Here is a 12,397-nt window from a genome sequence, read left to right as displayed (position 1 = left end):
TAGAAAGAATTAATAGTCTGTTGTACCACTTCATGAATCTAATAAATTGACTTCAATACCAAAACTGGGAAATCATAGTAACAAGAAAAATTTACAGACTAGTTAATGCTAAATGATTGTATTTAGAAAAATCTAACATTTTAGCAAGTCAAATTAGTATTTTAAATGCACATAGGGTAAGATTTTGGAGGAACTCAAAGATGGTTCACCAGTAGAAAATGAATATCACTCTAATTCATTCTTTTGAAAGGCTAAATGGGGAGAGCTTTATTTGTTATTTATATTTCCCCAAGTTTGGGGAAGGCAGTGATCTAGTTCTTTGTATTTTGAATCAGTTGCATTTGAATTGATAACCGAAACGTTTGTTGTTGAGGAGGACTTTGGAGAATAAAATAAGATAGCACTTGTTTTTGAGCATTAAGTCTTACAGAGACTATTTGTTAATACACGGATGACTTATTGAAAATAGGTTCTAGGGGCAGCACCTGTGGCTCAGAGAGTAGGGTGCCAGCCCCCACATACCAATGGTGGCAGGTTGAAACTTGGCCCTGGCTAGATTGCAACAACAAAATAGTTGGGCATTGTGGTGGGCACCTGTAGTCCTAGCTACTCGGGAGACTGAGGCAAGAGGATCGCCTAAGCCCAAGAGCTGGAGGTTGCTTTGAGCTGTGATGCCACAGCACTCTACTGAGGGTGACAGTTTGAGACTCTGTCTCTTAAAGAAAAAAAAAGAACTGACATAAGCAGGTACATAGTGGCCTTGGGAAATATTTAAGGAAATAAACAAGTGCCCTGCCAAAGTCAAAAAAAAAAAAAAAAAAAAAAGAAAGAAAATAGGTTCTAGTGCTTGCTTCAGCAGCACAAATAATAAAATTGGAATGATACAGGGAAGATTAGTATGGCCCCTGTCCAAGAATGACATGCAAGGCCGAACACCATGGCTCAGGCCTGTAATCATAGCACTCTGGGAGGCTGAGGTGGGTGGGTTGCCTGAGCTCAAGGGTTCACGATCAGCCTGAGCAAGAGTGAGACGCCGTCTCTAAAAAACAGCTTGGTGTTGTGGCAGCTCCTATAGTCCCAGCTACTTGGGAGGCTGAGGCAAGAGAATTGCTTAAGCCCACGAGTTTTGGGTTGCTGTGAGGTATGAGGCTACCATACTCTACTGAGGGCCACAAAGTGAGACTCTTGCCTCAAAAAAAAAATAGGGTCTCATCTCATTACTTAACATTATCATACCTTTCATTTATAAGGGCTTCATTATTGAACAAGTTTCTGTTTTTATTTTATTTATTTATTTATGTTTTTTTTGCAGTTTTTGGCCGGGGTTGGGTTTGAACCTGCCACCTCCAGCATATGGGGCTGGCACCCTTTGAGCCACAGGCGCCGCCCTATTGAACAAATTTTTATTGATCCTCTATAATCAATGTGTGCCAAGTCAGACTTGGGACTACAATTGTGAAGGAATTAGATATGGTACCTCCGTTTGTACAAGATCGAATCTAGTGGTAAATACAGATAAATAACAACAATAACAAAAAATTATTGGAGACTGCCAAGTGCCATGATAGCATAGAGGAGTTGTTCCTGACACAGGGAAAGGAAGGTGCTCTCTAAGCTGACAATTGAGGAGTAGTTAGAAGTTAGCTAGAATGGGAGAGGAAGTTTCTGTTCTAGGCAGAGGGACCAGCATAACAAAGGCCCAAATGTAAGAAGTAATGTGGTTCATTGAGAGAACCCAAAGCTCTTTGTGATTGGATTGTTAAAGCGTTGGGGTAGGTAGTGAGGTGGAAACTGCTGAAGGATTTTAAGTGAGGAAATGATACCCTGATGGGTGACATTTTAGAAAGGGTACTTGCTTACATTTTGGTTAATGGAAGATCAGACTGTAAACCAGGAGATTGGTCAGGAAGTTTTCATAAAACTAAGAGATATTGGCAGCACGAGAACTGCTAAGAAGGTAGAATCAATAGAGCTGTGGGAGGTGTAAGAATTAAAGGATAATACCCTGGTTTCTGGTTTGGTCTATTGGTTGATGGTAGTGTTCTCTAAGGCAAAGAATCCCAGAGTTAGAACATCTTTGGGAAGGAACTTGAGTTTATGAGAACAGTGTTTTTTTTGTGGTTTTTTGGCCAGGGCTAGGTTTGAACCTGCCACCTCCGGCATATGGGACCGGCGCCCTACTCCTTGAGCCACAGGTGCTGCCCTTTTTTTTTTTTTAACATTACTGTGTATTTTATTTTTAAAGTACCTGTAGGACTGGTTGTGGTGGCTCATGCCTTTAATACCAGCACTCTGGGAGGCCGAGGCGGGTGGATTGCCTGAACTCAGGAGTTTGAGACCAGCCTGAACCAGAGCAAGCCCTCATCTCTAAAATAACTGGGTGTTGTAGCAGGTGCCTATAGTCCCAGCTACTTGGGAGGCTGAGGCAAGAGAATTGCTTGAGCCCAAGACTGAGGTTTCTGTGAGCTGTGATACCATGGCACTCTACTGAGGGCGACAAAGTGAGACTCTGTCTCCAAATAACTAACTAACTAAATAAATAAAGTACCTGTAGAATTTCCATGTCTAGTAGATTGATAAGCTTAGGTCTGAAGCTAAGAAATGAGTCCCATCAAGTTGTGCTGAAGGAGATAAGGAGTTGGAAGCTAAAAGTGGTTTAAGATTATGTCAATTCACTGTTATGTTTTGTTTTCTCTGACAGTTCCAGGAGGGTCAGATGGTCCAAGTGGAGTGCTGATCTGCTCTGAAAACTATATTACTTACAAGAACTTCGGTGATCAACCGGATATCCGCTGTCCAATTCCTAGGAGACGGGTAAGGTCTTTGCCATAAGGAAAGAGATTTTGTGTTTGTGAAATGAATTTAATTATTCTTATTACAGTGTAGTCTCTTAGGTTCTCTGTTATCAAGTTTTATTTAGTGTTTTGTATATTTTATTTTTTTTTTATTTTTTTTTGTAGAGACAGAGTCTCACTGTACTGCCCTTGGGTAGAGTGCCGTGGCGTCACATGGCTCACAGCAACCTCTAACTCTTGGGCTTACCCTATTCTCTTGCCTCAGCCTCCCGAGCAGCTGGGACTACAGGCGCCCGCCACAACGCCCAGCTATTTTTTTGTTGCAGTGTGGCGGGGGCTGGGTTTGAACCCGCCACCCTCAGCACATGGGGCCGGCGCCCTACTCACTGAGCCACAGGTGCCGCCTGTATATGTTATTTTTAATAAAGCTGGTAAAATATTTTAGTAAAAGTAAAACATTCTTTGAGAAAGTGAATTAAAAACTAACATAATTTCCATTTCAGAGGAACCCGATAATTGTCTAGGTATCAGTTTAAAATTTCTGAATGTTTCCACTAGTTGCGTGTCATGGCTGGTGCCTTATAGTCCCAGCTACTCAAGAGGCTGAAGCAGGAGGATCTTTTGAGCCCCAAAGTTTGAGGTTTTAGTGAGCGATGATGCATGGCACTTTACCTAGGCAATAGAGTAAGACTTTGTCTCAAAAAAAAAACAAAAATTAAAAAAAAAGAAAAAAAAAGAACACTCTGTAAAAAGATATCAGGTAGGATTTGGGGCTGTGCCTGTGGCTCAAAGGAGTAGGGCACTGTCCCCATATGCTGGAGGTGGTGTGTTCAAACCCAGCCCTGGCCAAAAACTAAAAAAAAAAAAAAAAAAAAAAAAAATTCTGGACCGGGACTGTGGATTTTTTTTTTTTTTTTTTTTAAACAGAGTCTCCCTTGTCACCCTTGGTAGAGTGCCGTGGCATCATACCTCACAGCAGCCTCAAACTCTTGGACTCAAGTGATTCTCTTCAGTCTCCTGAGTGGCTGAGAGTACAGGCGCCTGCCACAATGCCCAGCTGTTTTTAGAGACAAGGTCTTGGTCTGGCTCAGGCTGGTCTTAAACCTGTGAGCTCAGGCAGTCTACCTGCCTCGGCCTCCCAGTGTGCTGGGATTACAGACGTGAGCTGCCCCACCCAGCCCTGAAGTTTTCTAGTTTGGAGAAGCCAGACATAATTGTTTTTCCAGTGTTTTATTTTGAAAAATTTCAACATATAGGAGATTTAAAAATAATAGCACAATGAATTCCTATATGCTCATTTAGATTCATCAATTATTGTTTTGCTACATTTGCCTTTTCTTTCTCATGATATATTCATCCACCTTTTCTAGGCTAAACAATTGAAAAGAAGTTGTAGACATTATATTTCAAGTAGCTCCTAAGATGTGGTTCCTGAGAACAAGGACATTTTCTTTTTTTGTAGACAGAGTCTTACTTTATGGCCCTTGGTAGAGTGCCGTGGCCTCACATAGCTCATAGCAACCTCCAACTCCTGGGCTTAAGCGATTCTCTTGCCTCAGCCTCCCGAGTAGCTGGGACTACAGGCGCCCGCCACAATGCCCGGCTATTTTTGGTTGCAGTTTGGCTGGGGCCGGGTTTGAACCTGCCACCCTCGGTATATGGGGCCGGCGCCTTACCGACTGAGCCACAGGCGCCGCCCACAAGGACGTTTTCTTACATAACCACACTGCCAGTATCAGTACCTAAGACATTTAACATTTTGTGTAATACTCTTATGTCCAGTTCTTTATATTTTTTTCATTGTCCCCTCCAAAAGTTTCTTTATTTATAATCTTATCTTTATCCACCTTTAATTTAGGATAGTTTTCTCTAGCCCTTTTTTTTACCTTTCTTGGTAAAGAATAAGCTGGAAGTTTTTTTAATAGCTTAGGCTGATTGTCTTGTTTGTCCACATAGTCTGTTTTCCTCATGATTACATCCAGCTTAATGTTTGTTTGTTTGTTTTGAGACAGAGCCTCACTTTGTCCCCCTTAGTAGAGTGCTGTGGCATCACAGCTCACAGCAACCTCCAACTCTTGGGCTTAAGTGATTCTCTAGCTTCAGCCTCCCAAGTAGCTGGACTATCGGTGCCCCCCACAATGCCCAGCTTTTGTTGTTGTTGATGTTGTCATTGCTGTGTTACATGGCTGGGGCTGGGTTTGAACCCACCACTCTTGGTATTTGTGGCCAGCACCCTACTCACTGAGCCACAGGTGCCACACCTAGCTTAATTCTTTTCATAGAGTGCTTTTGATAGGTAGTGATAGGTATTTCCCACTGTATCACATTGCATGTTGGTTTTTCTCATTGGGACACTGTTAAGGTGGCATGGGACTCACTCATTGTGAAGATACTTCTTTGTAATTGGTACGGGATCTGTGTTTTGGTTTTCTTTTCTTTCTTTCTTTTTTTTTTTTTTTTCCAATTTCTTTTTCTAAAGATAGGGTCTCATTATGTTGCCCAGGCTGCTGTTAAACTCCTGGCTTCAAGTTACTCTCCTACATAAGCCTTCCAAAGGGGTGGGATTATATGCATCTAAGTCACTGCCACCAGTCAAATGGAGATCTTAGAGACTAGTAAATATCCTTTTCAGCCAGTGGTTTTGGTGTTGACCCTTCCCCTGAATCATTTACTGTATGTAAATCTCTCTTACCCTTGGATTATTTATTATCCCAGTTTTAACCTTTAGGATTTGTTTAGTTAATCTAACACATGATATCTAAGTGGGATTCAGTCAATTTTAGAAAACCTGAGAAGAAATTTGGCAGGTTAAATTATTTTTGGCAAGGGATGGAAAGTCACTCAGTTCATCAGACATTTATTGAGCACCTAACTCTGTTAGGGCTGGCTTTGCAGCAACAAAGACAGGTAAAACTTTTTGAAGAGCTTCAAAAAATTTCATGTATTTTGTTATTTCTCTTGCTCATGAACATGAAGCTTCCTGTGAAAAATAACAAAATGTTAGAACATTAAAAAAAGAAAATCAAAACCAAGGCTGGGTGCAGTGGCTTATGCCTGTAACCTAGCACTCTGGGAGGCCAAGGGAGATGGATCACCTAAGTTCAGGAGTTTGAGACCATAGGGGCAAGAGTGAGATCCCGTCTCTAAAAAATAGCTGGGTGTTGTGTTTGGGTACCTAGTGTCCCAGCTACTTGGGAGGCTAAGAGTTGCTATGTGAGTTGTGATACTATGGCACTCTACTGAGGGCAACAAAGTGAGACTGTGTCTCAAAAAAAAAAAAAATTAGAGTTAAGGGACTGTACCTTTTAGGAATCAAGGCAGTTGATATAGAACCAGGGTGGTTGGATGTGAGTGTCATGGATATGTGTTATATTCACAGCCTGAAATGATGACTCTTAAATTTCATGTCTCTTTGTTGTTGTTGTTGTTGCAGTTTTTGGCTGGGTTTGAACTCACCACCTCTGGTATATGGGGCTGGCACGCCCACTCCTTGAGCCACAGGCACTACCCCATTTCATGTCTCTTTGACATTTTTATCTGAAGATATTTTCAGCTAGATCTGATCAGGCTGTAGAGTAGAATTGTGACTTTTTTGGTTACCCAGGATATTTATAGCAGACAAGACTTTTTAGCTGTTACAGTGCTTTGGCTGGCTGGCTGCCTCTAGGTCTTTATCCAGAACTGAGAAGTACCCATTTCTTTTCTTTCTTTTTTTTTTTTTTTTGCAGTTGTCATTGCTGTTTTAGCTGGCCGGGGCTTGGTTCGAACCTGCCACCCTCGGTACATGGAGCCGGCGCTCTACCCACTGAGCCACAGGCGCCGCCCTGAGAAGCACCCATTTCTTTTTTTTTTTTTTTTATTGTTGGGGATTCATTGAGGGTACAATAAGCCAGTTACACTGATTGCAATTGTTAGGTAAAGTCCCTCTTGCAATCATGTCTTGCCCCCATAAAGTGTGACACACACTATGGCCCCACCCTCCTCCCTCCATCTCTCTTTCTGCTTCCCCCCCCCCATAAACTTAATTGTCATTAATTGTCCTCATATCAAGATTGAGTACATAGGATTCATGCTTCTCCATTTTTGTGATGCTTTACTAAGAATAATGTCTTCCACTTCCATCCAGGTTAATACAAAGGATGTAAAGTCTCCATTTTTTTTAATAGCTGAATAGTATTCCATGGTATACATATACCACAGCTTGTTAATCCATTCCTGGGTTGGTGGGCATTTAGGCTGTTTCCACATTTTGGCAATGGTAAATTGAGCTGCCATAAACAGTCTAGTACAAGTGTCCTTATGATAAAAGGATTTTTTTCCTTCTGGGTAGATGCCCAGTAATGGGATTGCAGGATCGAATGGGAGGTCTAGGTTGAGTGCTTTGAGGTTTCACTTCCTTCCAGAAAGGTTGTACCAGTTTGCAGTCCCACCAGCAGTGTAAAAGTGTTCCCTTCTCTCCACATCCACGCCAGCATCTGCAGTTTTGAGATTTTGTGATGTGGGCCATTCTCACTGGGGTTAGATGATATCTCAGGGTTGTTTTGATTTGCATTTCTCTAATATATAGAGATGATGAACATTTTTTCATGTGTCTGTTAGCCATTCGTCTGTCATCTTTAGAGAAAGTTCTATTCATGTCTCTTGCCCATTGATATATGGGATTGTTGGCTTTTTTCATGTGGATTAATTTGAGTTCTCTATAGATCCTAGTTATCAAGCTTTTGTCTGATTGAAAATATGCAAATATCCTTTCCCATTGTGTAGGTTGTCTCTTTGCTTTGGTTATTGTGTCCTTAGCTGTACAGAAGCTTTTCAGTTTAATGAAGTCCCATTTGTTTATTTTTGTTGTTGTTGCAATTGCCATGGCAGTCTTCTTCATGAAGTCTTCCCCCAGGCCAATATCTTCCAGTGTTTTTCCTATGCTTTCTTTGAGGATTTTTATTGTTTCATGCCTTAAATTTAAGTCCTTTATCCATCTTGAATCAATTTTTGTGAGTGGGGAAAGGTGTGGGTCCAGTTTCAGTCTTTTACATGTAGACATCCAGTTCTCCCAACACCATTTATTGAATAGGGAGTCTTTCCCCCAAGGTAAGTTCTTGTTTGGTTTATCAAAGATTAGGTGGTTGTAAGATGTTAGTTTCATTTCTTGGTGTTCAATTTGATTCCAAGTGTCTATGTCTCTGTTTTTGTGCCAGTACCATGCTGTCTTGACCACTATGGAGAAGCACCCATTTCTAAAATGTTGATTTTGTATTTGACTTTGTTAGAATGACCTGGATGACCCTGAAAGAGGAATGATTTTTGTCTGCTCTGCCACCCATAAGACCAAATCAATGTTCTTCTTTTTGGCCCAAACTGAGCAGGGAGATATCTTCAAGATCACATTGGAGACAGATGAAGATATGGTAAGTAAGCCATGGGTGGAAGGGGAAAATAAAAAAATCCCATTCGTTGAGGTTAGTTTAGTTTGGTAAACATTATTACCAAATTTAAGAAAATCAAATAATGTTTTGAAAACTTGTATTTGTACGTACCTTTAAGGTTTACAAAGCTGTTTTAGAGACATTTATTCAGTACAACTACTCTGAGATGAGGTACAGGACAGTTAATATGTTACAAGTTAAAATAATGGGAACTTAAGGGTGGTGCCTGTGGCTCAAAGGGGTGGGGCACTGGTCCCATATGCCAGAGGTGGTGGGTTCAAGCCCAGCCCTGGCCAAAAAACTACAAAAAAAAAAAAATAATAATAATGGGAACTTAAAAAGTGGTTGCTGTTGGGACTGGTATATGAATATAAGTTTTCTCTCTCTGATTAACATATTTTTGATTTGGTAGCTTTATGTATAATGACATTGGTAATGCCACTTCTAGTGATTACTTTTAGGTGGTAATAATTGGTGTGACTAAGAAGAGAAAGCTCTCCTTTTCTACTGAAAACTGGTAATATACATGATCTGTTAACTACTTCATGCTATGGAAGAGCTCTGAACATTAGGGCACTTTCTTTGGTGGTGGCACTTTCTTTTTTTTTTGATTGATTAATTATTTTTTAGAGATAGAGTCTCATTTTGTCGCTCTCGGTAGAGTACTTTGGTGTTACAGCTCACAGTGACCTCCAGCTCTTGGCCTTAGGCGATTCTCTTACCTCAGCCTCCCTAGTAGCTGGGACTACAGGCACCTGCCACCAATGCCCAGCTATTTTTTTTTTGTTGTTGTTGTTGCAGTTTGGCCGGGGCTGGGTTTGAACCTGCCACTCTTGGTATATGGGGCTGGCACCCTACTCACTGAGCCACAGGCGCCGCCCTTTGGTGGCTATTTTGATCAGGAATTGGCAAACTTTTTGAAGGCCAGATAGTATATATTTGCAGCTTTTGGGGACCGTATAATTTCTGTTTCAAATACTCCAATTCTACCACTATAGCATGGAAACAGCTGTATGGAAGTGAATGAATGTGGCTGGCCCATGGGACCTCGTTTACTGACCCCTGGTTTAAATATGAAGTAGAGTATTTGGTAGTCAGTTCATACTATCTTCCTTTAGTACTAGGCTCACTTTTGGTGGCCTTACTTCACATACCTGTGCACTAGAGTTTTTATTTTCTCTCCAGGTTACAGAGATCCGGCTCAAATATTTTGATACCGTGCCTGTTGCTGCCGCCATGTGTGTACTTAAAACAGGCTTCCTTTTTGTAGCATCAGAATTTGGAAATCAGTAAGTAATCCTTTATAATCCTAGGTTACCCTCGTTACTGTAAAAGTTGGCAGGAGGGAGGTGTGGCTTCAAGGCTTGGGTAGCTTTTCACAAGACTATTTTAGTTTTTTCAAAACTAAAGTTTTGCTTTCCTTTTCCCAGTGGTTTGAGTCAGTTCCTTTGTGGCTAACTGCAAACATAATTTTAGAAGTGATATCTTTCTTGAGCTTTTTGCTGGGCATTTTATTGAATAAATACTTACAGAGCTACTTAACATAAGGAGATATTCTTTGAGCACTTCACTACTACATATCTAAAGTTGAGGCTTATTCATTATCCATACTTGCCCACCACATCACCAATCAGTCCTCCCATCCTTATTATTTCTATTAATGACTAATGGGTCAGTTCTAGCAACTGAAATGTAAAATCTCCAGTTTTTTTCCCTCCTCCCTCCACTTTCATTTAAATGTCAAGTCTTTTTATATTTTTTTGAGACCAAGTCTCACTCTGTTGCAGTGGGTAGAATGCTCTGCCCCCATCATAACTCATAGCAACCTCAAACTCTTGGGCTCAAGCAATCCAATCCATCTGCCTCTGTCTCCCAGAGTGCTAGGATTATAGGTGTGAGCTGCCAGTTGGCCTTAAGTGCAAAGTCTTTTTACTTTTGTATCCTTTTTTTATGATGCTAATGTGCACTAGTTCACCAGTTTACTTTTTTCATTTCATTGCCTTTCCTTCAAAACTCAGCTTTTTTAGAGTCATCTCATCAAGTAGACAGCAACCTTGATGAAATAATTTTCCCTATCCCTGCATTATGCTCTTAAGTGGCTTTTCACTGCCAAATGGAAGAAATATGAACTCCAGCTTCAAATTTAAGACCAGTGTCTAAGACTCCAAATTACTTACAAGATAAGATGACATGATTTTGTCAGTATCTGCTAAAGGTAGGCAGGCTAATTCTTTCTACTTTTAGAGATGGGGGTCTCAACTTTTGCTCAGGCTGATCTCAAATTCTTGACTTTAAGGGCTCTTCCCTCTTCTGCTTTCCAGAGTGCTAGGATTACCATTGTGAGCCACCACACCCAGTGTTAAGGCCCTTTTTAAATTTTTTGAGTATATACCCAGGAGCGGAGTTGCTGAGTCATATGGTAATTTTGTGTTTAACTTTTTGAGGAGCCACTAAACTTTTTCATAGCAGCTGCACTATTTTACCTTCCCAACAGAAGTGTATGAGGGTTCCAGTTTCTCCATATCCTTTACTGGCACTTAACTTATTTTCTACTTTTTTTGATCATAGCCATCCTAGCATGTATGAAGTATCTCATTGTGGTTTAATCTTGCTTTTCACTAATGATTAGTGATTAGTGATGTTGGTTGTGCATCTTTGCTTTTTTTTTTTTTTTGAGGCAGAGTCTCATTTTGTCACCTTCCATAGAGTGCTGTGACATCGTAGCTCACAGCAACCTCAAACTCTTGGGCTCAAGTGATTCTCTTGCTTTAGCCTCCTTAAGTAGCTGGGTCTATAGTGCCACCACAATGCTCGGCTATTTTTTTTTTTCCCCAGAGGGTTTTTTTTTTTTTTTTTAATTATTAAATCATAGCTGTGTACATTAATGCAATCATGGGGTACAATGTGCTGTTTTTTTTTTGTTTTTTTTTTTTGTAGGACAGAATCTCACTTTATGGCCCTCGGTAGAGTGCCATGGCATCACACAGCTCACAGCAACCTCCAACTTCTGGGCTTAAGCGATTCTCTTGCCTCAGCCTCCCGAGTAGCTGGGACTACAGGCGCCCGCCACAACGCCCAGCTATTTTTTGGTTGCAGTTCAGCCGGTGACGGGTTTGAACCTGCCACCCTCCGTATATGGGGCTGGCGCCTTACCGATTGAGCCACAGGTGCTGCCCAATGTGCTGGTTTTTTATACAATTTGAAATGTTTTCATCAAACTGGTTAACATCAGTGCTTGGCTATTTTTAGAGACAGGGTCTTGCTCTTGCTTAGGCTGGTCTTGAACCTGTGAGCTCAGGCCAGTCTACCTGCCTTGGCCTCCTAGAGTGCTGGGATTACAGGTGTGAACCACCGTACCCAGCCCTTTGTCTGTTTTTTAATTAGAGATAGTCTTACTCTGTTGCCCAGGCTGGAGTGCAGCTCAAACTCCAGGACTCAAGAGATCCTTCTGCCTCAGCCTTCCAAGTAGCTCGGATTGCAGGTGCATGCCACCACACTCAGCTAATTTTTAAAATTTTTTTGTAGTGATGGGGTCTCACTATATTGTCCAGGCTTTCCAAGAGTTTGATTGAGGCTTGTCTTGAAGTCCTGGCCTTAAGTGATCCTCCCTCCCAGAGTGCTAGGATTATAGCCACTGTCACTGCCCTCCTTTAAGTGTTTTGAACAATTTTCAGCTATCATGCTTCATCACACTTAAAATTAATAACAATAATATCTTAATAGCCCTTGTATTGTGTTGATGTTTTACATTGTCTTTAGGCAGAACATGTTAACTAAAGTTTGTCTTCTGTTTCTCCCTAGTTACTTATATCAAATTGCACATCTTGGAGATGATGATGAAGAACCTGAGTTCTCATCTGCCATGCCTCTGGAAGAAGGAGACACATTCTTCTTTCAGCCAAGACCACTCAAAAACCTTGTGCTGGTTGACGAGTTGGACAGCCTCTCACCCATTCTGTTTTGCCAGGTCTGAGCCTTTCTCCTTACCTCCGTAGTGAGCAATGCTAGCCACCTAACTTTACTTTATTTTCAAAAATTTCCCCCATGGCTCTGTGCCTTTACCTCAGTGGTTAGGGCGCCAGCCACATACTCTGGGGCTGGCAGGTTTGAACCCAGCCCGGACCTGCCAAACAATAATAACAACTACAACAAAAAAATAGCTGAGCATTGTGGTGGGTG

The 12,397-nt window shown here is 41.3% G+C and overlaps 1 protein-coding gene and 1 non-coding gene across 2 annotated transcripts in view; both read left to right on the top strand.

Annotated features, from left to right (window-relative positions):
• Positions 1 to 12,397, top strand: part of SF3B3 (splicing factor 3b subunit 3) — a 57,277-nt gene that overhangs the window by 15,313 nt on the left and 29,567 nt on the right. Inside the window, exons 6-9 of the mRNA XM_053607196.1 lie at positions 2,702 to 2,814; positions 8,063 to 8,200; positions 9,404 to 9,507; positions 12,020 to 12,185. Of these exons, the coding sequence (XP_053463171.1) occupies positions 2,702 to 2,814; positions 8,063 to 8,200; positions 9,404 to 9,507; positions 12,020 to 12,185 (521 nt within the window). The remainder of the gene's footprint in view (positions 1 to 2,701; positions 2,815 to 8,062; positions 8,201 to 9,403; positions 9,508 to 12,019; positions 12,186 to 12,397) is intronic.
• LOC128580090 (U6 spliceosomal RNA) lies at positions 844 to 950 on the top strand. Its single transcript, XR_008378443.1, has one exon. It is a non-coding gene; the product is annotated as a U6 spliceosomal RNA (small nuclear RNA).

The sequence above is a fragment of the Nycticebus coucang genome, chromosome 2 (genome assembly GCF_027406575.1).
Source record: "Nycticebus coucang isolate mNycCou1 chromosome 2, mNycCou1.pri, whole genome shotgun sequence".
NCBI lineage: Eukaryota > Metazoa > Chordata > Mammalia > Primates > Lorisidae > Nycticebus > Nycticebus coucang.
This window is presented reverse-complemented; position numbering and strand designations above follow the sequence as displayed.